We start from the raw sequence: 25,704 nt of genomic DNA, 5'->3' as shown, positions 1-25,704 counted from the left end.
GAATAACTAGTGGGAAGGGAAGTAAAGAGAGTGCTGAGACTTGCCAGACACATTTTGTTGACTTTAAGAAAGTACACTTAGGAAAGGCTAGAGAAACGGTAAATATGAGCCATAACCGGAAACTATGGAAATGATGAGGACTTTCCGGATGAGAGACTTAGCAGTAGAACAAACAGTAACATCAGAAAGATATTTAGCAGGAAGAAATCTCTGATCATCTTAATGGGAAGGCATTGACTAATGCATTTAGTTAGCTAGCTCCCTGAGCTCAGAGGCTAGAAAGGACAGTTAGAAGGGAAGATGTATATCAAGAGTAAGCTATCTATGAAGAATGGTTTTCTTATAGCACGCCAAGATCAGTACAAAAGGATTTTAAAATTGGTTTGAACATCAGAAAAGGAAGACCATGAGAAAAGAAAGACAGAACTATTGAGGTCTTGCTGGTCAGGTATTCTTTAGTAAGAAGAATGATCACGGCTGATACAGAATTGGAGCCTTTGGGGGATTACATTCTTTAAATGAGTTTAAAGAATTTCAGAGTTCTAAAGAATAGCAGTACTCTTTTAGATGCTATAGAGAACAAGGTACAAGACAAATGAAAATGGGCAGTTGCTGATTCACTGCAAGGGAGATTGGCAGTAACACTGATGCGGATTCCTAATAAGTTCTAAAGGAATGTTGAGCAAGAGGACTATTGAGTTAGTGAATAGAAAACAGTGACTAAGAGAACAGCATAAGTTTTTTAAGGAAAAAAAATCATTTTGAAGTAGCCTTATTTATTTAAAAATAAGGCTATGTGATTGTAGACATGTGCAAGTTAATTCCTACAAGACAATTATTCAACAAAGGATACTGGGTATCTTTAATATATTTATTCCCTACTAAATTGTAAAGTTAACTGATGAAAAGAACTGAGTTATTCATCTTTTTGTTAACACCCCTTCCTTTTCTTTAGGGCTTCATGTCATTAATGGCATATGTAGGGGAGGAAAAGTACATGTTTTTAAATAGCTATAATTACTCTTTATGGGTAAATTAGAGCAATGGATTTGGTAGTGAATTCCGAACTGATTGAATCATCAGATTAGAAAACTGATAACTAACAATATATCTTCTCCCTAGACAGGAGTACTCTGAAACATTTAAAAAAATTTTATTTTGAAATAATTTTAAATTTTTAGAGAAATCATAGAAATTATTTACGGAGTTCCCATAAACCTTTTACTCAAGATTCCCCAGATTCAATTAAAGTGTCTGAACCATTTGAAAATAAGTTGCAGACACAGTGACCCATTATTCTTTAATATTTCTATATATATTTCTTTAGAACAGGTGGACACTCTCCTACATAACTATAGTGACTGTCAAAATCAGGGAATTAACATATTCCCTGTTGGATATGGATATCATATCTATAATATGGATATATCATATCCATAATATGGATAGTCAATCCATATTATGATTGAATTCACAGACCCTATTCAAATTGTTCTGATTTTTACAATATCCTCTGTAGGTTCAGAATCCAATTCAGGATTGTGTGTTGTATTCAGTTGTCACATTTGTCTCCTTGAATCTGGAATGGTTCTTGAATCTTTTCTTTTCTTTCATGTCTTTGACATTTATTTTATTTTTTAAAAAGATTTTATTTGTTTATTTGACAGAGGAGAGATCACAAGTAGGCAGAGAGGCAGGCCGAGAGAGAGGGGGAAGCAGGCTCTCTGTTGAGCAGAAAGCCCAGTGCAAGTCTTGATCTCAGGACCCTGAGATCACGAGCTGAGCCAAAGGCAGAGGCTTAACCCACTGAGCCACCCAGGCGCCCTGTCTTTGACATTTATTTTTAAGTGTACAGTATACACTAAAGTGTACATTTATTTTTAAGTGAGATTATTTTTTAGTTTGGGTTGTCTGATATTTCCTCATTATTTATCTAATTTTGGCACATACACCACAGAAGTGGCACTGTGTTCTCAGGGCATCATTTCAGGATGCTCGTCATGTTGATTTGTCCCATGGCTGGTGATGGTGACCTCTATCCTTTTTTTTTTTTTTAAAGATTTTATTTATTTAACAGAGAGATATCACAAGTAGACGGAGAGGCAGGCAGAGAGAGAGGAGGAAGCAGGCTCCCCGCTGAGCAGAGAGCCCAATGCAGGACTTGATCCCAGGACCCTGAGATCATGACCTGAGCAGAAGGCAGCGGCTTAACCCACTGAGCCACCCAGGCACCCCGACCTCTATCCTTTGGTCTAGGTTTTATCTGCATTTCTCCATTATAAAGCTAATGCATTTGTTAAACTTATTAATATGTCAACATGTTATAGTTTTTAATTAATAAATAATGAATAAATATTTTATCAGGAGATACTTTGAGCCTATGTAAATATACCCTTTCTCATTAAGCCTTTATCAGATTTAGCATCCATTGATGATTTTTAATTAATTGTCACTATGATGGTTGCCAAATGGTGTTTAAAAAAAAATTCCTCCAACATTAGAAGCTTTCCTTTTTCCCCCTCGTTCATTCATTCATGTCAGAATGGACTCATGGATTCGTATTTTATGCAAGTGGGTACATACAGTTCATTATCATCATTTATTTTGATGCTTACATTTTCCCAGACTTGGCCTTGAAGGGAACCCTGTCAAGCTGACCCTTTTGATCTTTTGATAGGTTTCTGTCATTCTTCAAGCACTTTCTGTCAGGTAGAATAAGATGTTCTAGTTTCATCTTTGGTTTTTTGTGCCCTGGCTCTGTTACTCAGTTACTTCTCCATAGAGCCCTGGTTCTGTGGAAAATGGTATTTAGAACCAATATCTGGGTGGTAGGTGTGCTCATTGCTACTAAGATATCATTGCTCCTAGGCCCTCTCAGAGGACAGAGGTAGGAAATGTTTGTATGTATTAGAAAAATAACTCACATGCATATATATGAATATGAGTATAAAGATACCCACAGTGACCCGTTTATATATTAAAAAGCATTCACTTACAGTAGCACTTCTAAATCTAATAGCATATAGTTTATTCTGGTGTTCTCCATTACCCTTTGTGTATTTCTTGATTTACCCATTGCTCTTGTATATAAATAAGCTCTCAGCCACCCCAGCCTGAAAATCAGACCCAGACACAGAGCTCCCTGCGCTTTCCCCTCCTCCCCCAGCACACTGATCCTGGCCTGACCCAGTCCAGACAAAGAGCAACAGCTCTGCGAAGTGGGGAGCCACCTTCTTTCTGATGCTTTGCAAATTCCTGAATCCTGCACTCTTTCTCTGCAGTCTCCTCATTAAGACTGTTGTGCTCTGCGTGGGTTTCCCATTTGTGAACTGGCAGAAAGCTATTACTGTTGAGCTCACATACAAACTACCAATTTCCAGATGTCTAAGAACAACCGTTTCAGCTATTTCTTCCAGCTTTTTCGTTGTTTCCAGTGGAAGGCGTCACCCGGTATCAGTTATTCCAGCGTGGCTGGAGGTGGAAGTAGCCTCAGTGCTATTTCTTCATTTCCCACAAGGAAGATGAGAATTTAGCTTTCCAGTGTCACCCTTATTCCTTACCCACCCTCCCAATCTTTCCTTTCTCCTAGTCTCCTAGTTCTGCTGAAGTTATAGTATTATGGCCACAGAAACATTTATTCTTAGCTGAGCCATAATTAAAACCTTGAGGTGCCTGGGTGGCTTAGTTGGTTGAATGTCATGGTTCAGGTCCTGATCTCAGGATCCTGGGATCGAGCCTCGAATTGGGCTCAGCAGTGAGTCTGCTTCTCCCTCTTCCTTTCCCTCTGTGATCTCTCTCTCTCTCTCTCACACTCTCTCAAATAAAAATAAATAAATAAATAAATTTTTATTTATCCAGTTTTAATAATTGTCTCATTTTGCCTTTTGGTTTGTTTGGTTAATCTTCCCTCATATTTTTCTTTCACAGTGGTATCAGCCCAGCTCTGTCACTGTGTATGTATATGGATTCAGACATTTTCACTACATTTGGAAGCCATGGAATTATAAAGGGATTGCGTTTTATGGATTGAACTTGAATTGTCTTTTCTTCTTTTCTAAAGATTTTGTTTATTTATTTGAGAGAGATAGAGAGCATGAGAGAGAACATGAGCAGGGTGGAGCGAGGGAGAAGCAGACTCCCCGCTGAGCAGGGGCTCAATCCCGGGACCTGAGATCATGACCCGAGCTGAAGGCAGACACTTAACCAACTGAGCCATCCAGCTGCACCACGAAGTGCCACTTATGAGATACAGGAGATTAAGATTTGCAGATAGAGTAGAGTATCAGTTAACTTTGGGTTAGGATGAGTTTATATAATATTGGACTTTTTCCTTTTTCCTTTTTTCATAGCATTCATTAAAGTAGTAGTTTATTCAAGATGTTTATAATTGTGTCTAATTAACATTGGTGGTCAGTGAAATAACCCTAGGTTATTTAGATTGTTGGTCTATACTGCTTATGCCTTGGTTGTACACAATTATTATTATACATTACTATATATTATATATATAGCTATATAAATCTTGTGGTGGTTCCCTTTCCTTGGTATAAGCATGTCAGTCTTGGGTACCTTCTGATTTGAAATAAGTTTTTTCATATTCCTAGGTAGAAACTAGGGTTGTTGCTTTTTAAAAACTGCCTTAGTTAATTTTGTATTTTTTCAAGAAATTAAAACCAATGTTTCTTTCTTTTTTTTTTTTTTTAAGATTTTATTTATTTATTTGACAGAGTGAGATCACAGTAGGCAGAGAGGCAGGCAGAGAGAGAGAGGGAAGCAGGCTCCCTGCTGAGCAGAGAGCCTGATGCGGGACTCGATCCCAGAATCTTGAGATCATGACCTGAGCCGAAGGCAGCAGCTTAACCTACGGAGCCACCCAGGCACCCTCCAATGTTTATTTCTTATAGATTCTTTTTATGAAGAGAATTTAGGCTTTCAAACATGGAAGCAAGGTCTAATAACATTTAATATAAAGAATACTGATAGCACATTTAAAGTATTTATTTTAGGATATATCATTTTCAGTATCTTTTAACTTTCGCCTCACTTGTGGGAAGAGGAAAATGGAAGTACATTATCCTGTATAAGCAGCTAAACTTTCAACTGTTTATTCATTTTCCACAGATGGACGGAAACCATTTCCAATTAACCATGGGGAAACTAGTGATGAAACTTTATTAGAGGTAACAATAAAACTTGTTGGCCTACTTCAAGTGTTATCAATGTTCTTGTTATCTTTAAAATATTTCTAAAGATCACTTGAATAACATTTTCTCTGCATTTGAATGCTTCTGTGTCCTTACCCTCTTGAGAAAATCCAAAAAGAAAATTATGAGTTAGTGTTAAAAATCTACACCAAATGAAGAGAGTTTCAGAGTTCTTTTTGTGAACAAGTATCAAATTTCAAAAAGATAAGAATAGTATTGAAAGAGTGGCACATCTTTTCCCATATTTCACTGATTCCAAGATACCACTATCTTTATCTTGATCCTAATTTTAGAGATTTTTAGATTTATGAACAAATTGTGTGGCTGAGATAGTAATTTTCAAGTTAAGTTTCTGTAAAGTATTTTAAGAAAGAACACTTACTGTATCTTCAAGTTTTGTACTAAGGAAATTAGGCTACCAACCATTCACTCTTTCTGGTCTGTGCTTTAAATTATTTTGTATTTAGAAAAAGACGTCTGCACTAAAGATTAGTATGAATTGGGAAAATATGAAACATTTATCATTTGAAAGGAAAACACAAGTTTATAAACTGAAAAATTACACATTTTTCCCCCCATAGGATGCCATAGAAGTTTGCAAGAAGTTTATGGAACGTGACCCTGATGAACTGAGATTCAATGCAATTGCTCTATCTGCAGCATAGCTTGTCAGTGACGGAAACACCAAATACTGTATTATTTGCAACAAAAATTAAATTTCCGCTGCCACACACTAACTCAAAAATTTTGATATTTTCATTAACTTGACTGATTAAACTTTATGTGAATTAAACTTTGACTTAATCTGCGTTTTATTTTTGTCCCACGTTAAAGCTGTCATTCTTTTCTCCCCTTTGTTTCTTGTGAACGACTTACCTTGTCTGGGAACTAGTGATAGGCTTCTTATTCTCTTAAATTTCATGGGAGATTTTTGTCTTGGGCACAGGTACAGTTTCCATCTGCATAGTGTAAATATATGATATATCACATATTTTGACATACTCCCTTAACAAGCAGTTGTAGAGTGTTGACTTGTCATGACCTGGACATGGTCCTAGGTACAGGAGTTACAGCCATGAACACAGTCCACAAGTTCCACAGTCTTGGAGCCTATGTGCTTGTGAGAAGAGATAAAGAACACATCAGTAAGAGACACACCAATGATAGATGTTAGGCCAAGTTAGATTTGTGTTAGAGAGTGACTGAGTGGCTACTTTAGAATTTGTAGTCAGGGGAGGCTCCTATGAGGAAGTAACTGTGAAGTTGAGATTTGAATAGCTAAAAAAACAAAACAAAAAACCAAAACAAACAAACAAACAAACAAAAAACCAACCCGAGAAAGGTGGTAGTGAAGAATAAAAGGAAAAAATACAGAGTCCCTCAAGTAGGAAAATCTTATGGTGTTGTAGGGCCAGAAAAAATGCTTATAAGACCAGAGCATAGAAAGTGAAGGGGAAGGTGGCAAGATGTAAGGTCGTAGGAGGAGAGGCTGAGTGATACAGGACAACAGAAAAAGGAATTTAGATTTATTGCAAGTGTGATGGTAGACCATGGAAGGTTTTAAGCAGGAGAGTGACCTGATTTGACTTATAATTTCAGAAGATCATCTTGACTCCTCTGTGGATAATATTTTGGGGAGGAGATAAGAATGAAGGCAGAGAGATTTGTGAGGTCAGTGAGAGACGGTGATGGCTTAATCTTAAAAGAAGTGATAATTTAGACGGAGCTATGTGTGTGAATTTAATGTGTGTTCTGAAGAAGGGAGGGCTTCAGCTGCATCTTGAAGGAGAAGTGGAAGGCAGAGGAAAGGTGGAAGAGTATTTATAGAGCTGGATCAAAACACAGGTTTGGTGTGATGGCAATGCCCTATATTTTGTGGGGAGAGTATTAATTACACAGGTGTATGCAATTATCAAGACTCAGTGAATTGTTCATTTAAAATCTGTACTTCACTGTACATTCCTTTTACCTCAAAAAAAAAAAAAATAGAGTTGGGTTGGAAGGATTGTAACAGTTAGGAGAAAGACCAAATTGGTCTGGAAGGAAGTTCTAGAGCAATCATTGAGTGTAAACGTGTATACCTGATTCACTGAGGTGACCTAGATTTCTGCTGCAGTGACCTGAGATAAGTGGTATTTCAGGAAGAGTAATGGAGTAGTGACGTAGAGAATTGATTCGATCTATGTTACTCAAAGTGTTACATCAGCATTACCTGAGAACTTGCTAAAAAGAGTTATTTTAGACCTCACCATAGACCTACCAAATCAGAACTTGCGTTTTCGACAAGATCCTTGGGTAATGAATATGCATATTAAGTTTGGGAAGCACTGGATTAGAAAAATAGACTATAAGGAGGAGGGTCCCTTTGGAAGACCTTCAAACTCTCTATGGTGAAGAAGGCTTGAATGAAGTGATGGCAATAGGGATGAAGAAATCATCTGAAACAACCAGTAGTGTATGAGACTGGTGCTTCTGTCCTGCCAGTAAAACCAAGTGTTCCACTCTGCTTTTCCATCAGTTATTTGCATTCTGTACTCCCAGCTGTCTTGTATATTATCTTAAAATTTCAAGTATTCCTAAACAGTTCTTGGTTCCCTTGCTGACTTTTTCCAAGTATCTAACTTATCACCAAAAATCTACATCATTTCTCAAAGTTTGCTGTGATGAATACTAATTTTTCAGACTTAATGGGCAAGAAGGGTTTGAAGTCAAGTATCTGTTGAAAACATTGGGTTAAAGGTAATTTTTTAAAATATAGGTTTTTTGGGTGGGAGCATTGCAGAACTCAGAGCTTTTTAAAAAAAAATCTATGTATTATGAATGTCATTTTCTAGATGTTTTATGGAACAACCATTTAGGACTGGCATTCTTTTGCACACACATTAAGATGCTAGTCTCTTGTGAAACTCAAAATTTGAAAATTTTCTCTTAGATTTATGTCTAGGATTTTAGTCCTACTACTGTATTAACTATAATACTTTGCTTAGTCACTTTCTTAAAATTTAGCACTTACAGAAGAAATTGATGATTAATTTTATATAGAAACTTGTAGAGAGACAGGGTGGTCAACAAATGGGACATTTCTGGAACTTGTTAATGATTAATACATTTGGGGGAAATGGAACTAAAGAGAACTGAAACTTTAAATGTTTTTACTTGGACTTTTGGGAATTAACTAAACATCTTTCAGCAGGTATAATGGTTTGCTTTTAAGTACTGAAATAGAGTTTATGATATCCATATTTAACCTCTAATATTTTTCGTGTTCATTTGTGACTAAAACCGAGGTTATCTGTATTCTGTGGTGATCAAATTTTAACATGTCTCAAGTGGAAACCATCTTTAATACTGTATAAAAATTATTCAAACATGATTTAAATTTAGTTTCATTCCAACTTAGATTTGTGTACAGTGCTTATTAGGTAAGCTTTGTAATTGGGTTGTGTATAACATATAACCTGTTTATCTCATTTTGAAAATAATATAGTTTAAGAGACATTTTCAGCTATTGTCTGTCTACTGTAATATCTTTCAAAGTAGCATCTCTAGGCTTATGATTCTTACATTGGTGCTTGTGAGAAAATTGCAAAAAGTAATATTTTCATCACATCTAAAACATTTTTCTATCTGAAGAAATTTCCTTTAGAGAAAGCTCACATATATGTAAATATGTGTATATATACACACATATATGTATTTGTATATATGTATATATTTTTGTGTATATATCATCTGGGAACAAATATAGAGATACCCATGTGCATGTATATGCACGTGCACACACATCCACACATGTTCACATATCCATACCTAGAATAGGCAAATAACTTTGATCTAAATTCTCTGTGGATTATTTAAATCCTTGGCTGAAATTAAAGTAAAGCCACTTTGAAAAGTATGTAATCATTACAGAAGGTTTTTAGCTAATTTAGAAGGATTTATACATACATGTATAAAGTTTAATAGTTAATGTCTTTATTAAGATTCTCTGGTAAGATCTTAAAATGAGGTTTCTTGTACTCTCAACAGAATTACCACTAAAAACCAAGTGTGGAAAATACTGAGTTTTTAGATAGCCATTAAGTAAGCTTTGTCATTTTTTTTGCTTCTTTTGATTTCAGAGTATGGCCTGTTGTGTTATAGATGATTCAGTATAACAAAGAAATTTAGTGTCCTGGTGCCAACGGTGCCAGTGGATCAGACCAATCCTCATGCCTTAGTTTCCTGTATATTTTTACTTGTTTTGCCTTTGAATAAAAATTATTCTAAGTCTTTCTCTGGACTTCTTTGTTTAGGATAGTGGTTTTGAACCTCTCTATTGCTTCTGCCTACATTGTAGATGAGAGTCCCCAGTATGACACTTCCATTTCCATACCTAGATAATAGTGGGAAGTTCTGTAGACACTAACGGCTATATATTATGAGCATTACCTCACTGTCTAATTGATGGGCTAGTTGGGAATCCCTAGTTTAGAGGCATTGAGTATACATAACCTATACTAAGAGCTATTTTGCAAAATTAATTATTTAAAAAGTTTAGGGAACCTGGGGTGGCTCAGTCGGTTAAGTGTCCAACTCTTGGTTTCAGCTCAGGTCATGATCTCAGGGTCCTGAGATTGAGCCCCATGTTAGACTCCACACTTAGCAGTCTGCTCCAGATTCTCTCTCTCTCCCATTCCCTCTCTCCCTCCCCCTGCTTTCCTTCTCTCTCTCTAAAATACATAGAATCTGGGGCGCCTGGGTGGCTCAGTGGGTTAAAGCCTCTGCCTTCAGCTCGGGTCATGATCCCAGGGTCCTGGGATCAAGCCCCACATCGGGCTCTCTGCTCAGCGGGGAGCCTGCTTCCGACTCTCTCTCTGCCTACTTCTCTGCCTGCTTGTCATCTCTGTCTGTCAAATAAATAAATAAAATCTTTAAAAAATAAATAAATAAAATAAAATACATAGAATCTTTAAAAGGCTTAGAGATATATAATAAAGCCTTTCTAATCCATAAGACAGCTATGAGTATAAATTGAATTATTGAGAATAAAAATCCATGTGGTCAAGAATAAATTCCCAATAGTGTGAATGACACATTTTAGTTGATTCAAAGTGTGCCCTTTATCAACATGTATAGTTAAATTTAGTTAAAAATTTTAAATTTAGTTAAAAACTGTATTTAAATACCAGTTATATTCAGTAGTGTATCCCTTTAGAGCTAAAGGATAAAGTCTCCATCCTGCACATGTTCTGTGAGGACAAGATGAAAAATTTCTTGAGGTTTTATTTGTATCCTAAACATGAAAGACTTGCAACACCGGCAAATGTCGTAAATCAGACCATTTAAAAATGTCCTAAAACCTGTCTGCTGAAACATCATCCTGCCTACTGAGAGTTTTAACTGCCTGGAGTAGAAGATGACAACAGGTTACATATGCATTTTCCTTTAGGACTAAGTAGCAGACAGTTATTTTTTTTTAATTCTGCCTCCAACATGAAGTATTTGGAATCAGAAGTTTCTCCTGTCCTTCATCAATACTAAAGGACTACGCACAGTTAATAATAGTGTGTACACAGTTGATGGGAATGTTACATTGTTTGTATTTTTACCTTGGAGACCAAAGCATAGTTCATGGTTTGGGTATAATTTAAAAGACACATTCGTCTGAGAAATTGATTTCTTTCATAAACAAAATGCAAATGCCTTAAATATTTCTTTATTTTAATGTGTTAAATAGAATTGCTTTTAGAGCCATAGTCTTGTATGGCTTGACAATCAGAGACACATGAAGTATTCAAGATAAGAGCATAATGGTACTGATTTTAAGAACTTTAGATAATAATGCTTTGGGCAAAAGAAAGACAAAGGAATATTGAAAGCCAACTGTTCACCTTACTGTTTTAATTTTTACTTTGTTTCATTTTTAGGAGACAAGAGCAGGTATTTCAGATACTAAAAATATTCCTGTGAAGGCTTTGTTTTTCAGGGATAGTGGTCAACTACTGTTTTCTTAATGTGCATGAAATGCCTAGAGAAAGTAACATCTTTAGCTAGATGAATAAAACATGGAATAGAAAATGCTTAGGCCAATTTATTCATACCCCTCCTATATTAACTGTAGAGTTGATAGCTATGTAGATTTTAGCAATTTGTTGAGCAACGAACCTGGTTTTAAAATTGATCTAGTTGCTCTCAAACTTTGCAGTCTCAGAAGGCCCTACACATTCTTAAAAAATATTGAGGGGCCCAGAAAGAGAACTTCTATAGGGATGATATCTGTTGACCCACAAATACTAAAGATTAAAACAAATTTTCTGAATATATTATTATTAAACAATATTCAAACAATAATTATTTTCTTTAAAAAGTTTGAAGAGTAGCAGTCAGTATTTTACATTTTTGCAAAATCTCTTTAGTCTCTGACTTGCGGAAGACAGCCGAATCCTCCTATCCGATAATGAATGAAAAGTGGAATTGGTAACTTAGAGAGTCAGTTGGTTATCCATGTAAAAACAATTTCAGAGATGGTCGTTTGAAGACAAGGACCATGTCTCTTGCACACCATGTTATCCTCAGAGTCTGGCACAATGTGTGGCAAATGGAAGAGGGCCAGATGACATTTAGCTAAACTGTATTAGACTCTCCTGCAGTGGGTTGAGACACAAACAGGAGGCGAAGATGTAGATTCAAGGAATATAGGCACCTCCTTCAAGGCACATGGTTGAGAGAAGAGAAATGAGGTCTTAGGTGTGTGGAATCAGGATCAGTGGAGGACTTTTAGGTTTTTTTATTTAAAAAAATTTTTTTAATGATTTTATTTATTTTCTTGAGAGAGAGAACATATGAGCAGAAGCAGGCTCCCCGCTTAGCAGGGACCCCCCCCCCCCCGCTCAGGCCCCTGCACAGAAATCGATCCCAGGACTCTGGGATCACAACCAGAGCTGAAGGCAGATGCCCAGCTGACTCACCCACCCAAGTGCCCAGCAGAGGACTTTTTTTAAAAAGAGTATTTCTATGTGAGGATAAGCAATACTAAACAAAAAATAGAGACAAGTTGAGAACACAGGTAAGAAATGGGACGCTTGAGGGATCTAACTGTGGGCACGGAGGCAGGGATAAGATATGTGTCATCTAGCAGAACATTTTGAATTTGAATGAGCATTGGAGATGCCAGATCTTGCCAAAATGCAGATTCTGATTCAGCCATTAGATATAGGGCCCGATATTATGCATTTCTAACAAGCACCCAAGCTGCTGGTCTGAGGACTCCCACTTTGAGCTGCGTGATTCTAGAACCCAGCTGAAGAGATAAACCATGGGCAGGAGAATTAAATACCTATGGAATTTGGAGATTCTGGCTGATGGAACTTTTTAAAAAAAGATTATTTATTTATTCATTTGGCAGAGAGACATCACAAGTAGGCAGAGAGGCAGGCAGAAAGAAAAGGGGAAGCAGGCTCTCCGCCGAGCAGAGAGCCCAATGTGGGGCTCGATCCCACGACCCTGAGATCATGACCTGAGCCGAAGGCAGAGGTCAGTAGCACCCACTGAGCCACCCAGGTGCCCCTGGCTGATGGAACTTCTTAAGGGAGCACTTTCCCCCTAATATCCAATTAGTACCCTTTCCCACTAAATGGCTATTTTATGAGAATTGCTTCACTAGAAAATTTCTGACCTTGGTAATTTAGAATCTCGGTGTTCTTGGGGCTTGTGGGTGGCTCAGTTGGTTAAGTGTTGGACTCTTGATTTCGGTTCAGGTCACGTTCTTGGGGTCCTAAGACGAAGCCCAACGTGAGGGGCACTGTGATGGGTTTAGAACCTGCTTGAGATTCTCTCCCTTCCTTTCCAGCTGCTCTCCCCACTCCGTCTCTAAAATGAAACAAAGATTGAATCTCAGTGTTTCCACAATGCTTGATTGACAGCATGATATTGACATTACGGCAGCAAATATAGTGGTTCTACCAAAAACCCACCGAAATGTCATTGATTCAGGAACAGAGCTCAGGCTCTGGTTTCAGACGTGGTTTGATTCTTAGTTCTGTCTCTATGTGGTTGGTCTTAGGAAAATTATTAATATATTAGATAAAAGTACCCTTATGTGGGTTTTTTGTGAGAATTGTAACTGTGGTACATAAAAGCCTACTCAAAAAAGATAGTTATTATTATCACAATCACCCCCAACGAGTGCAATAACCTGTATTGAACATATTTTTAAAGCTTGTGTCATGAATCATGAGACTCACCTAATTTTTGGAAGAATTTGAATAAGAAGATGGAATGAATAGATCTCATTTCGTTTCCATGCACAAGGGAACTGTGCATACTTCTTCTGTAACTCAGAAATGGTTTGACTTTAAAAAAAATCTCAAAATAGCTGAAGTTAGCAGACATGCAATTTAGCAAGGACGATTGGAATTTTGGTCTTTCCTGTAATAATACTATACCAAAGCATACTGCTCATTAGGAAAACATTTTTATCTGAATCTTTTACTCTTGAGGGCCAGAATGCTGTTTTTCTTTTTGATAGCTATGTTTACAGAATCTAAATCACCCCGAATAATTACTTCAACATTTCAAGGTATTATAACTGCTTATGCTTCATTTACAAGCTATTTGAATTTTGGCGAATTCCAGTATGGTGCTAGAGCAACAAAACGAGATCAGATAAGGTCACTATGGGGTTTGTGATATAAACCTATGTTAATTTTTATCACAACTCCTGTAAAGAAAATTCGGATATTAAAATTTCCACTTTTTACAGTTGGGCTTTCTATGCTGAGAATAGACCTCTGAGAGCTGGAAATTTGGAGGCAACTGATGAGTGCCCACATCTGGGTAGATGTGGGCTGGCTCTGATCCACGGAAGAGTCCACAGCACAGGACATATCAATAGTTCTTTGACTACATCTCCATGGTTGCTTTGAAAGCTCTAAGGCGTAATGCCTCTATCTGGTTTTCTTCTGGAACACATACAGTTGGAAAAGAGGAAGTCAGAAGGAGGTTAGAAAGTAAATACTACAACTGAGATAAAGTTAAATAAATCTCAGAGCACCTGGGTGGCTCAGTTGTTTAGCATCGCCTTCAGTTTGGGTCATGATCCCTGGGTCCTATGGAGCCCTGCATCTGGCTCCCTGCTCAGCGGGAAGCCTGCTTCTCCCTTTCCTACTCCCCTTGCTTGTTTCCCTTTCTCACTGCCTCTATTTCTGTATAATAAACAAGTAAAAGTCTTAAAAAAAAAAAAAAAGCTAAGTCAAACTAACAGACTATTCCCAGCCATATTCAATCTGAACTTTTATTGCCAGTAGCCACACTACTGCAAATATCTAGTGCCCTCCTAGCAATTTTGTAATCGTTACTGACCTCTTGTACTGGTAGGGTATGTCTGGGTGATGGACGACATTAAGGTAGCATAAGGCATGTTGTAGTTTGCAAGGTGCTACCACATACATGGTGTTAAGGACGTGCAGAAATGTCAACCAAGCTGCTGAAAGCCACTTTCAGTTTAGGTTTGTGAGCCCAGTGTTATTAAGATCCTTTTGGACTTAACTTTGAAAAGTTCTTCTCATTCTTTTTCTAAATCTTGTAATTGTCTCTAAGTACTACCTTCATAATTGATGCTCTTACTCTAGCCATGCTTTTGAGAGTTTTAAGAATTATAAGCCCCGGACTTCTTTCAAAGGGACCAAACTAGAAGTGGATACTTAATGGTGGGTGACATGTTGATTTATGACCACTACCCTAACCTGACATTAGATCTAGTCGACAGGTAGGGCAGTAAACATAGACAATACTAATGTCTGATTTTGAAAATTCTAGTTATGCATGAGAAAAATCTTGTTTTCTCTCATGGTATTGGCTGAGTATGTCAGGATATCAATTAAAAACTGATCTAAAAATTAGTAACTCCTGCTCTTTGGATGTAGCATCCAATAAACTTTTCTCTGGCCATGAGGGTTCAATGAACAGAGCATCTCTTTGGCAAAGAATTTTTCTGGGGTGAAATATTACCGTATAATCATTTTGTTGTACAAATTTTTTTTAAAAGGCTAATTTTGCATTGCCAATATATCTTTTTCTTTTTTGAAAAAAAAATTTTTAAAGATTTTATTTATTTGACAGAGAGAAAAGATCACAAGTAGGCAGAGAGGCAGTCAGAGAGAGAGAGAGGGGAGGAAGCAGGCTCCCCTTGGAGCAGAGAGCCTGACGTGGGGCTCGGTTTCAGAACCCTGGGATCATGACCTGAGCTGAAGGCAGAGGCTTTAACCCACTGAGCCACCCAGGTGCCCCGCATTGCCAATATATCTTTTAAATTTTTTTTTTTTAAAAGATTTTATTTACTTGTCAGAGAGAGAGAGGGAGTGAGAGCGAGCACAGGCAGACAGAATGGCAGGCAGAGACAGAGGGAGAAGCAGGCTCCCTGCTGAGCAAGGAGCCCGATGTGGGACTCGATCCCAGGACGCTGGGATCTGACATGAGCCGAAGGCAGCTGCTTAACCAACTGAGCCACCCAGGCGTCCCTTGACAATATATCTTGAAAAGAATTTTTCCTGTCTACAATAAATAGCTCTTTATATTTTACACAGCATACTGTTAGGTCTTTCCCTATAAACTTTTGCTTATCTAGACCATGCCAAGAGGTCTATCTCTGCAAAAATAAAATGGAGTCCATTATAATGCTTCCTGAAGTAACAAAGCCACATATCTGTAGTCACTACCTTTAATTATTCAAAGATCCAGTAGAAGAAGACACGTGTGTGTACAATCTGTGGAGAAGTGTTCTTGTGTGTGTAGCCTTGATCCATAACATAGTGTAACTCACTGTCTTAGTTAGCAGAAATGGGATAGGTAGGTGTCTTCTCTGTCCTGAGAAGGCCCCAAGGTCACGTTTTTGTTTTTGTTTTTGAGTTCAGTCATATAGGATTGAAATGGTTTGGACTGACTGGTCTGTTTCTGTCCACAGGGATCAAAGAAGTTGACAGTAGAGTCATGGATGGCGCTCTTCCTGCAAGAACTCCCCGGGACTTTGGTGATTTACATCACAGGCCATCTGGTTTCATTCATGATCCTTGGGGGCATTCTCAAGTGACCCCCCCCCTGCCATTCAAGGAAACCCCTTTACCTCTTTTCGTATGGAAGCTTCTGGCTGAGCTGGGCCCGAGGCTGGCCTCTTCTGTGATAATCTCCAATCCTTGAGGGAGAACCAGACCTGACTTGGCGCGATTTCATGGCCATCCTGGAGCTCTGAAGAACAGCCAAGGGCTTCTTTTCATAGCTCTTTGTAAGGTTTCTTCATAGTGTATGAAAGTAAGAATGAGCTTTGTTAGAAATTTGTCATTTGGGGTGCCTGGGTGACTCAGTCGGTTAGGTGGCTGCCCTTGGCTCAGGGCTGTGGTTCAGGGTCCTCAGATAGAGACCAACATCAGGATTCCTGCTCAGTAGGGAGCCTGCTTCTCCATCTGCTTCTCCCCCCCCCACCCCTGTGTGTGCTTTTCTATTAAATAAATAAAATCTTAAAGAAAAGAGAAAAGGAAATAAAAGAAAAGAAAGAAAAGAAATCTGTCATCTTACAACTGAGGCCCCACTAGTACTAGCGGTAAACCCAGGAGTACAACCTGGTCTCTTGTTTCTTGGGCCAGTCTATTTTGTAGTTTTTTAATCCTTTCCTTTTTGAAGGTAATATATTATCAATACCTAGCCAGTAAGAAAGGCTTATTAAAAGGATTATTAAGGTCCTTATTTTCTATAATTCTATAATGACTTCTATAATCAAAGCCCTTATTTTCTATAATTATATAAAAATAAGTTTCCTATAATGGATGAGCTGTTTCTTCTGTCAGTCCATTTCAAAATGTAAACAACGATGGTTATTATAAAGTGTTAATAATACAATAAACACTGTGCTTATTTTTTTTCGCCTGCCTTTTTAGCAGAACAGTTTGAACAGATAGTATGGTTGTTGCTCTATTTTAGTAAACTTAATGAGAAGTCAGGTAGAATTTCTCTTCCAAACCATTAAAAACAAAAAGAAAAAAAGAAATATGTTTTAGAGAAATCTGGACTTGACTATTTTTGTCTGTGATTTTTATTACTAAAAATATCCTTTTAGGGAAAATACAGAGTTTATTTTATTCATTTCGCAGAGCTTCAGGAAGAGAAATTTAGTAAACACACATTCTCTCCTTCTTTCCCAGAAGCCCCAATAGTTTATTTTAAAGCTAATTCTAGGGTAAGTCCTTTTGATCTCACTGCTATCACTTAGAGAATTACAGTGTGGTTTTGCAATTCTGGCTAGAACACAAATGCAGGATCTTAATGGCAACAGCAACAAAAAAAGTCCTACATTTAATGTGAAATGATTTGAGTTCAATGATAAGAAACTGTTCCACATGTTTAAAAAAAAAAAAAAAAAGCCAAACTCTAAACTCTTAAGATCTTTACCATAGGAAGAAAATAACTAACCGTTCTTCTTATTATGGGGTTGGTCCCATGTTTTGAAAGTTATAATCTCAGTTGATCTCTTAATGGGATGTCTGTGAACACAGGAGGAAGACTGATAAGAACCAACGGCTTCTCATCTATTTCTTCTCAGTTAACCATCCAGCAGGTTCCGAAGACAAATTTAGGAAGCCTTGTCTTCGTCCACTGGGCAAAGCACTCATCACAATCCTAAGGCTGTTCTAAAAGCCTCCCAAGGTTTGTCTGTGATTTGGGGGAGTGATAAAATATGGATTCACCTAGATTTTCCCCCTTCTATGTACCTCTGTCTTATCTTCATTTCTTAATCTGTAACATGTTAGCTTCTTTTCCTCTCTGGCTTCTATTGAGTTGAATCTACTTGCCTGAATGTCATTAATGTAAGGCTGGCAACATCATAATCCTTTAATTACTAACACTATTAGATACATTTTTGTGGGTAAAGATGATATAATTATGACTTTATCATTATATATGTATGTATTTTTTGTTTACCTGAATTTAATTTTTTCCAGCTTTATTGAGATATATTTGCCACACATTATGTAAGTTTAAAGTGTACAACATGATGATTTAATACACATATAGTTGTGAAATGATTGCCACAATAAGATTAGTTAACACCTCCATCACCTCACATTTTTTCTTTTTATTCTGGGTGATAACACTTAAGATTTACTCTCTTAGTAACTTTCAAGTGTATAATACAATATCATTACCTAGAGTCACAATACTGTACATTAAAACCCTAGAACTTATTCATTTTATACCTGGAAGTTTATACCTTTTAACCAATATCTGCTAATTTTACACCTTACTTCCCACCCGTCCCCACCCCCAGCCCTTGGCAACCACCATTCTATTCTCTGAGTTTGGCTTTTTTAGATTCCACATATAGGTAAGAATATACAGTACCTTTCTCTGTCTGACTTATTTCACTTAGCACAAACACTTCAAGTTCCACGCATGTCGTCCCAAAAGGCAGGATTTCCTTTTTTTTTTTTAATGTCTGAATATTCCATTTTGTATGTACATGTATGTGTGTGTACACGTGTGTGTATGTGTATGTGTATGTATAATTTCTTCATCTGTCAATGGATACTTAGGTTGTTTCCATGTTTTGGCTACTGTGGAATAATGCTGATATCTCTGAATGAACATGGGGTTGCAGATATCTCTGAGATAGTGATTTTGTTTCCTTTAGATGTATGCCCAGAAGTGGAATTGCTGGAGCATATGATAGTTTTATTTTTTAATTTTCTGAGGAAACTCCATACTAATTTTCACAATGGCTGCATCAACTTGCCTTCCCCCCCACAGTGTAGAAGTATTCTCTTTTCCCCACATCCTTGCAAATACTTGTTACTTTTGGTCCTTTTGTTTTCTAGCCATTCTGACAGCTAGGAGGTGAAATCTCATCGTGGTTTTGATCTGCATTTCCCCGACAGTGTTGAGCATCTTTTCATGTACCTGTTGGCCATTTGTATGTCTTTTTTGGAAAAGTGTTTTTTCAGGTCCTATGCTCATTTTCAAATCAGATTTTTTTTTCATTTTTCTTTTTTGCTATTGAGTTATATGGATCCCTTATATATATTGGATATTAACCCCTTATCAGATAGATGGTTGCAAATATTTTCTCCTATTATGTAGTTTGCCTTCTCATTTTGTTGATTCTTTTGTAGTACAGAGCTTTTTAATTTGATGTAGTTCCACATCTTTATCTCTGTTTTTGTTGCTTGTGCTTTTGGTGTCATATTCAAAAAATTATTGCCAAGACTAATGTCAAGGAGTTTTCCCCTCTATGTTTTCATTTAGTAGTTTTACAGTTCAGGTATGATAATTAATCCATTTCTGCTTAACTTTTGTAAATGATGAAAAATATAGGGTCCAATTTCATTCTTTTGAGCATGACTATCCAGTTCTTCTAATACCAGTTATTGAAGAGAATATCCATTCCCAATGTATATTCTTGATAGGGACTGCACTGAACCCACAGATGGATTTGGGTACTATGGACATTTTAACAATATTAAGTCTTCCAATCTATGAACACGAATATCTTTCCACTTACTTGTGTCTTTGTTTTCTTTCATCAGTCTTATAATTTTCAGAGTACAGATATTTCACTTTCTTGGTTAAATTTATTATTTAGATATCTTATTTTTTGAAGATATTGTAAATGGTATTGTTCTTTTTTAGATAGGATGTTGTTAGTGTACAGAAAAGCAACTATTTCTGTATTCTATGGCAATTTTACTGAAGTCATTTATTAATTTTTTGGTGGAGTCTTTAGACTTTTCTCTATATAAGATCATATCATCTGCAAACAATTTTTATTATATTTAATATATATTTTTTATCTACCCTCCAGTAGTGAATCTCCCCATTAATAAAGGTATTACAGAAGCATGAGAAATATATATACAATCCAGATGTTGGCTATCTTTGAACTCATGAGGATTGGTACATTTTGAACCATAACCAACCACAGTATAAATTCAGTTCTTTTATTAGAAGAATTTCCACTGTGCCTGTCTCTTCTTGCAGACGTTTTCAGTCATCAGATCCTTTTCCTCTTATAATCTTTGCCCAGACCTCATTCAGTCCGGTTCTTCCTTACCCCTTCCTCTTTATAACTCAGAATAGCCTTTGTCTTCTAATTCACCCCAACTCTTCTCTACCCCACCCATGTGTTGCAAGAAACTTGGGCTTGGGTTATGCTTCTAGGGTGCCAAAGCATTAACCGACAAAGCCAATCTCTTCCTGAAGAGCAGTGTTCTCAACTAGGGTGATTTGCCCGTCCCCCACCCAGGAGACACTTGGCAATACCTGGAGACATTTTTGGTTGCTGAATTTTTAGGGTGCTGCTAGTACCTAGTGGTTAGAGACTGGGGATGCTGCTATAACTCCCACAATGCACAAGACAATTCCCCTAATAAAGAATTATCTAGCCTGGGTTATTAATTGTACTTCTGTTTAGGAACTCTGCTGTAAAGAAATTCTTGTATTAGCTGCCATAATCAACAGTATTTTCTACTCTGCTACTATCAATGTTTTACTAGTTCTGTGCATTAAGAGTTGTTATATGTGTGTGTGAATATATATGTATACAGATACATATGTATCTATTTATGCCCACATATACTCCCATCAATAAATAGTTGTTAAATACCAGATATTTCTAAATTGCTCAAGGCTGAATGAGAAAAATAAATACAATACCTCATGAAAGGTGCTATGATGACATAAAGAAGAGATATCTAACCTATCCTAGGATGATCTGCAAAGATGTTTTGAAGGAGGAAGGAACTGAGCCTGGAAGAATAAGTAGGAGAAAGCCAGGCAAGGAGAGAGGGAAGCACAAATCTCACAAAGGGAGAAATACGGGTAAGGCATGTGGTTAGAGGTGTGGGCAGGACCAAATCCTGGAAACCATTAAATGACCCTTAAAAACAACTGACAGGTGTCTGGGTGGTGTAGTCAGTGGAGCATCAATCTCTTGGTTTCAGTTCAGTTTGTGATCTTAGGGACCTGAGACGGAGCCCCATGTTGGGCTCCTGGCTCAGTGTGGAATCTGCTTAAGACTCTTTCTCCTTCTCTTCTGGCCCTCCTCCCTCAAAAAAAATACATCTAAAAAAAAAAAAAAAGGCAATTGGGAGTCACTGAGGAGTAATGGAAGGTGGGATATTTTGGCTTCATGATAATATTTATATTTTAGAAAGGTCATATGATTTCTGAAATCCAGCTGTGAGCAAATGAAGGTCTGACCTAATATAATAGATATGGAGATGGGGAAGAGGGCCAACTGGAGATTTACTACAGAAATAGATGGACAGGACTGGGAATGGGGTAGACACAAGTCAAAGACAAGACCAAATTTTAGTCACAGTACCATTTGCCAAGTCAGGGAGGACTGGAGGAGGTTGAAGTTTGTGGGATGAGATAGCCAAAAAAGATATTTGGCTGTATCGTTGTGTCATATATATTTTCTCATTTATGAAAGTAATATATCTTTTGTAAAAAACTTATAAAAGAGAAGCACAATATCTCCATTTGGAAATAGTTGGCATTAAAATTTGGGAAATTTTTTCTGATTTGTTTTATGTGGCAAAATACACATTTGAAAAATGCAATCACATATTAGGGTGCTTTATACATTGCTTTTTATCCATTCCAGTATGTATTTTTAAACATCTCCCTATGTCTTGAGTTGCCTTTTACTTTTTTTTTTTTTTTAAAGATTTTATTTATTTATTTGACAGAGAGAGATTACAAGTAGGCAGAGAGGCAGGCAGAGAGAGAGAGGAGGAAGCAGGCTCCCTGCCAAGCAGAGAGCCCGATGCAGGACTCGATCCCAGGACCCTGAGATCATGACCTGAGCCCAAGGCAGCGGCTTAACCCACTGAGCCACCCAGGCGCCCTGCCCTTTACTTTTTAATGACTGAGTGATAACCACTCTATGGAAGAAACGTAATTTACTCCACTTCACCTGTTGTCACTTTAGATTACTTTGGGATTTTCATTTTTTTAAAAGATTGTATTTATTTATTTGAGAGAGAGAGAGAGGGAGAAACAGGCTCCCTGCTGAGGAGGGAGCCCAATTCAGGGCTTAATCCGAGGACCCCAGGATCATGACCTAAGCTGAAGGCAGATGCTTAATGGACTTTGACAGAGATCACAAGTAGGCAGAGAGACAGGCAGACAGAGAGGGGTAAGCAGGCTCCCTGAGCAGAGAGCCCGATGCGGGACTTGATCCCAGGACCCTGAGATCATGACCTGAGCTGAAGGCAGAGGCTTTAACCCACTGAGCCACCCAGGAGCCCCTGGGATTTTCAACAATGCTTCATGTCATCACAAGTTTTGTCCTCCAGAAGCTGAAAGAAATGGAGTTTGAAGAGCAAGATACTTATTAAGGATTGACCCCTGTGAAACAAAGAGGGAAGAACTGGAAAGAGCAAGGGAGAGAGGTGCCTGGGTGGCTCAGTCATTGGGCTTCTGCCTTCGGCTCAGGTCGTAATCCCAGGGTGCTGAGATAGTGTCCCACATCGGGCTCCCTGCTCAATGGGAAGCCTGCTTCTCCCTCTCCCACTCCCCTTCCTTGTGTTCTCTCTCTCGTTATCTCCCTCTGTCAAGTAAATAAATAAAATTAAAAAAAAAAAAAAAAAAAAAGCAAGGGAGAAGTTGAACTGTGACCCAGGCTTCATGTTTAGGGAAAGGATCCATCAACCGTACTCTGCTTTGGATAGAAATGACTGGACTTTTCTAACATACAGTCACTCAGTCAGCGGATGAGAGCAGCTCTGAGAGGACCATGAGCTCAGAGGAGGCTGCACTCAGCAGCTCAGGCAGACCTCAAAAACACTGGCAGCTGGCGACTGTCTGCTGACCACACTCTTTCTCCAAAGGAAGGTTTGGCTAGCATATCTGTGTCCACCACAGTGGCTCATTTCATGCACAGATCTTTCTTCATATTCTTAGGATGAATGCCCAGAAATGGAATTGCTGCAACAGAGTATGAGTAGTTAAAATTTTTAAAATATTTGTCAAATTACCTTCAAGAAAGATTGTACCACGTTCTCCCACCGACCGTTCATCGCTAATATATAAACACATGACAATTGTACTGTTTTTCAATATTGGAAGTTACTTCAAATTCTTTGGGAAAATGAACGATATTCTTGATGATTTATTGTTGTGAATTTATCTTTAAACTCCTGCGGTAGGTTACCTTTTTCTATAGAGCTGCATAAATCTTTCCAGAAGGATAAAACACTCTAATGACTGATAGTAGAAGGCAACGATTTGAGGTTGGGGTACCAGGTGGTGGGTATAATAGAGGGCACGGATTGCATGGAGCACTGGGTGTGGTGAAAAAATAATGAATACTGTTATGCTGAAAATAAATAAATTAATTAAAAAAAAAAAAAAAAAAAGAAGGCGGCCACGATTTGGATTTGGGCTTCTGAGCTGCAAATTGCATTACTAAAGAGGCCGAAATGGCTGATGCCTGAGCCGGCTTGAAACAGAGCTCACCATCCCCTACAGCTCTTTCCATGTGAGAATTTGAGCAAATAAACGAAACTCCCATTTATAAGGAAAAATTCATATTTGACACACTGCTGTGAGAGAGAGACTAATGAGAAATAATAAGTGCCTACTCTCTGTCAAGCGATGCCCTAGGCTTCCACATATACCATCCTACTTAATTCTCACGACTTCCCACCGAAGTAGTTATTATCATCACATTTTTCAGATGAGGTAATTTAAGGTCAGTGTGTCTGGTTACTTGGTAACCTTAGTCATTCAGATTTCCATCTTTGTGCTTGTTACCATCCTGGGCTGTTACCCCCTAAGCTTTTAGCCCAGTTACATAGCAGCCGGCTTTAAACAGTATAGTATAGGTACATAGTAACTGTAATAACAGTAACCCTCATGAAGCTTGGGGAATGTCTGTCCTTCTCCTGGACTAGAAATATATGGGAGTCAGTATCTAACAAGACAATGCTAGTCTAAAAAAACCAAAAAAACAAAAAACAGGAATTCAGGAAACAAAACAAACAAGAGAAAAAAAATAAGAGAGAGGCAAAACAACAAACAGACTCTTAGCTGTAGTTCTCTACTTGGTTATGAGAGGGGTGGGGAGAGAATGGGTGAAATCGGTGATGGAGATTAAGGAGAGAGCAGTTGTCCTAAAGAGCACAGGGTGACGTATAGAAGTGTCGAATTCACCACACTGTACACCTGAAACTAATATAACACTGTATGTTGACTCTACTGATATTAAAAACTTAAAAAATATATTTTTTAAAGATTTTACTTATTTGACAGAGAGAGATCACAAGTAGGCAGAGAGGCAGGCAGAGAGAGAGGAGGAAGCAGGCTCCCTGCCAAGCAGAGAGCCCGATGCGGGGCTGGATCCCAGGACCCCAAGATCATGACCTGAGAGGAAGGCAGAGGCTTAACCCAGTGAGCCACCCAGGCACGCCCCCCCAAATATTTTAGTAATAAAAAATAAAATACGATTAAAAAAAAAAAAAGCAGTGTGTGTGTGTGGGGGGGGGGGTGGGGAACGGTTGAAGGAGGCTATTCGAGGCTAAAAAAAGACCTAACCAAATGCAATTGTGTGGTCATTGTTTGGATTTTGGTCTGAGTAAAACAGCTGTAAAAGACATTTTGGTATCAGTTGAGGAATTTGAGTCTGGATGGGATATAAACTGATACGTGATAATTCCTTAGCTTCAGTTAGCTGTAGTTAGGTGTGAAAATGGAAATATTATGTAGAAAAGTGTCCCTTAAAAACCGAGATGTGTATTGTAATATCGAGGGGTGAAAAATAAGATCTTTAAGCAGGAAATGAAGGTGATGAAGTGAATAGGGTAAAATACAAACCATTGTTAAATACAGACGCTAGGTTTTTAGCTATTCTTATACTAGTCTCCTGCTCTACGCTTGTTTACTCCTTATAATGAAAAACGACGTCAATCAACCGGAAAAAAGAAAATAAGGGTTTCTTTCCTTTAGGAGAGTAAGAACCGGTCTTTACCTTCCTCCAAAGGTGCCGCCATCAACATGTGGCCTGAATAGGGCTTCGGGAGCATCACGCGAGGTCCAAGGGAGACCGGACCAACGAACACGTTCCTTTCCGAAGATTTAATTTTTGAGTGAAAAGAACTCACATAAGCCAAACCAGGAGCCCCGACCCTCCAGCCCCCTGCGCACCTACCCAGGACCGCTGGGGACACTGAATAACCTGTCACGTTACTGTCCGACGCTCGGGGTGAGGGCGAGAGAAATGCCAGGCTCCCCTCCGCTCCCACCCTTAGCGGAGAGGCCGGGCTGGAGTGGCAGGTACGTTCCAGCTCACCCACCTGGAGGCGGGGTGGAGAGGGGCCGGCCCCGAGTCGGGGGAAATGGGCGGCACACGCTCAGGCCACTTCCCTCACCTGCCACCAGGAGGGCTCGGGCTGCGGCGCGGGGCGGAGAGCTTGGGGCGGGGAAGGCCACGCACCTGGCGGCGGGGCCGCGCGCAGCGGGACAGCGGGCT

The 25,704-nt window shown here is 38.4% G+C and overlaps 1 protein-coding gene and 1 long non-coding RNA gene across 6 annotated transcripts in view; one reads left to right on the top strand and one right to left on the bottom strand.

Moving 5' to 3' along the window:
• The window catches only part of UCHL3 (ubiquitin C-terminal hydrolase L3), a 114,449-nt gene extending 98,143 nt beyond the window's left edge, over positions 1-16,306 (top strand). For 3 of the 5 annotated variants that reach the window (XM_059144344.1, XM_059144342.1, XM_059144345.1), the window contains 2 exons: positions 5,122-5,180; positions 16,147-16,306. In XM_059144344.1, the coding sequence (XP_059000327.1) occupies positions 5,122-5,180; positions 16,147-16,272 (185 nt within the window). In that variant the 3' untranslated portion in view covers positions 16,273-16,306. Of the gene's footprint in view, positions 1-5,121; positions 5,181-5,785; positions 6,004-16,146 lie in introns of those variants that run through there. The other 2 variants (XM_059144343.1, XM_059144347.1) reach the window with 1 other exon arrangement.
• LOC131813840 (uncharacterized) overlaps positions 1-16,438 on the bottom strand; it is a 30,301-nt gene extending 13,863 nt beyond the window's left edge. The window contains exons 1-2 of the long non-coding RNA XR_009346996.1: positions 16,306-16,438; positions 6,081-6,163 (exon numbers count right to left, since the gene is read on the bottom strand). This is a non-coding gene — a long non-coding RNA (uncharacterized LOC131813840). The remainder of the gene's footprint in view (positions 1-6,080; positions 6,164-16,305) is intronic.
• Between the last annotated feature and the right edge of the window lie 9,266 nt (positions 16,439-25,704).

The sequence above is a fragment of the Mustela lutreola genome, chromosome 13, assembly GCF_030435805.1.
Source record: "Mustela lutreola isolate mMusLut2 chromosome 13, mMusLut2.pri, whole genome shotgun sequence".
In the NCBI taxonomy this organism is placed as follows: domain Eukaryota; kingdom Metazoa; phylum Chordata; class Mammalia; order Carnivora; family Mustelidae; genus Mustela; species Mustela lutreola.
This window is presented reverse-complemented; position numbering and strand designations above follow the sequence as displayed.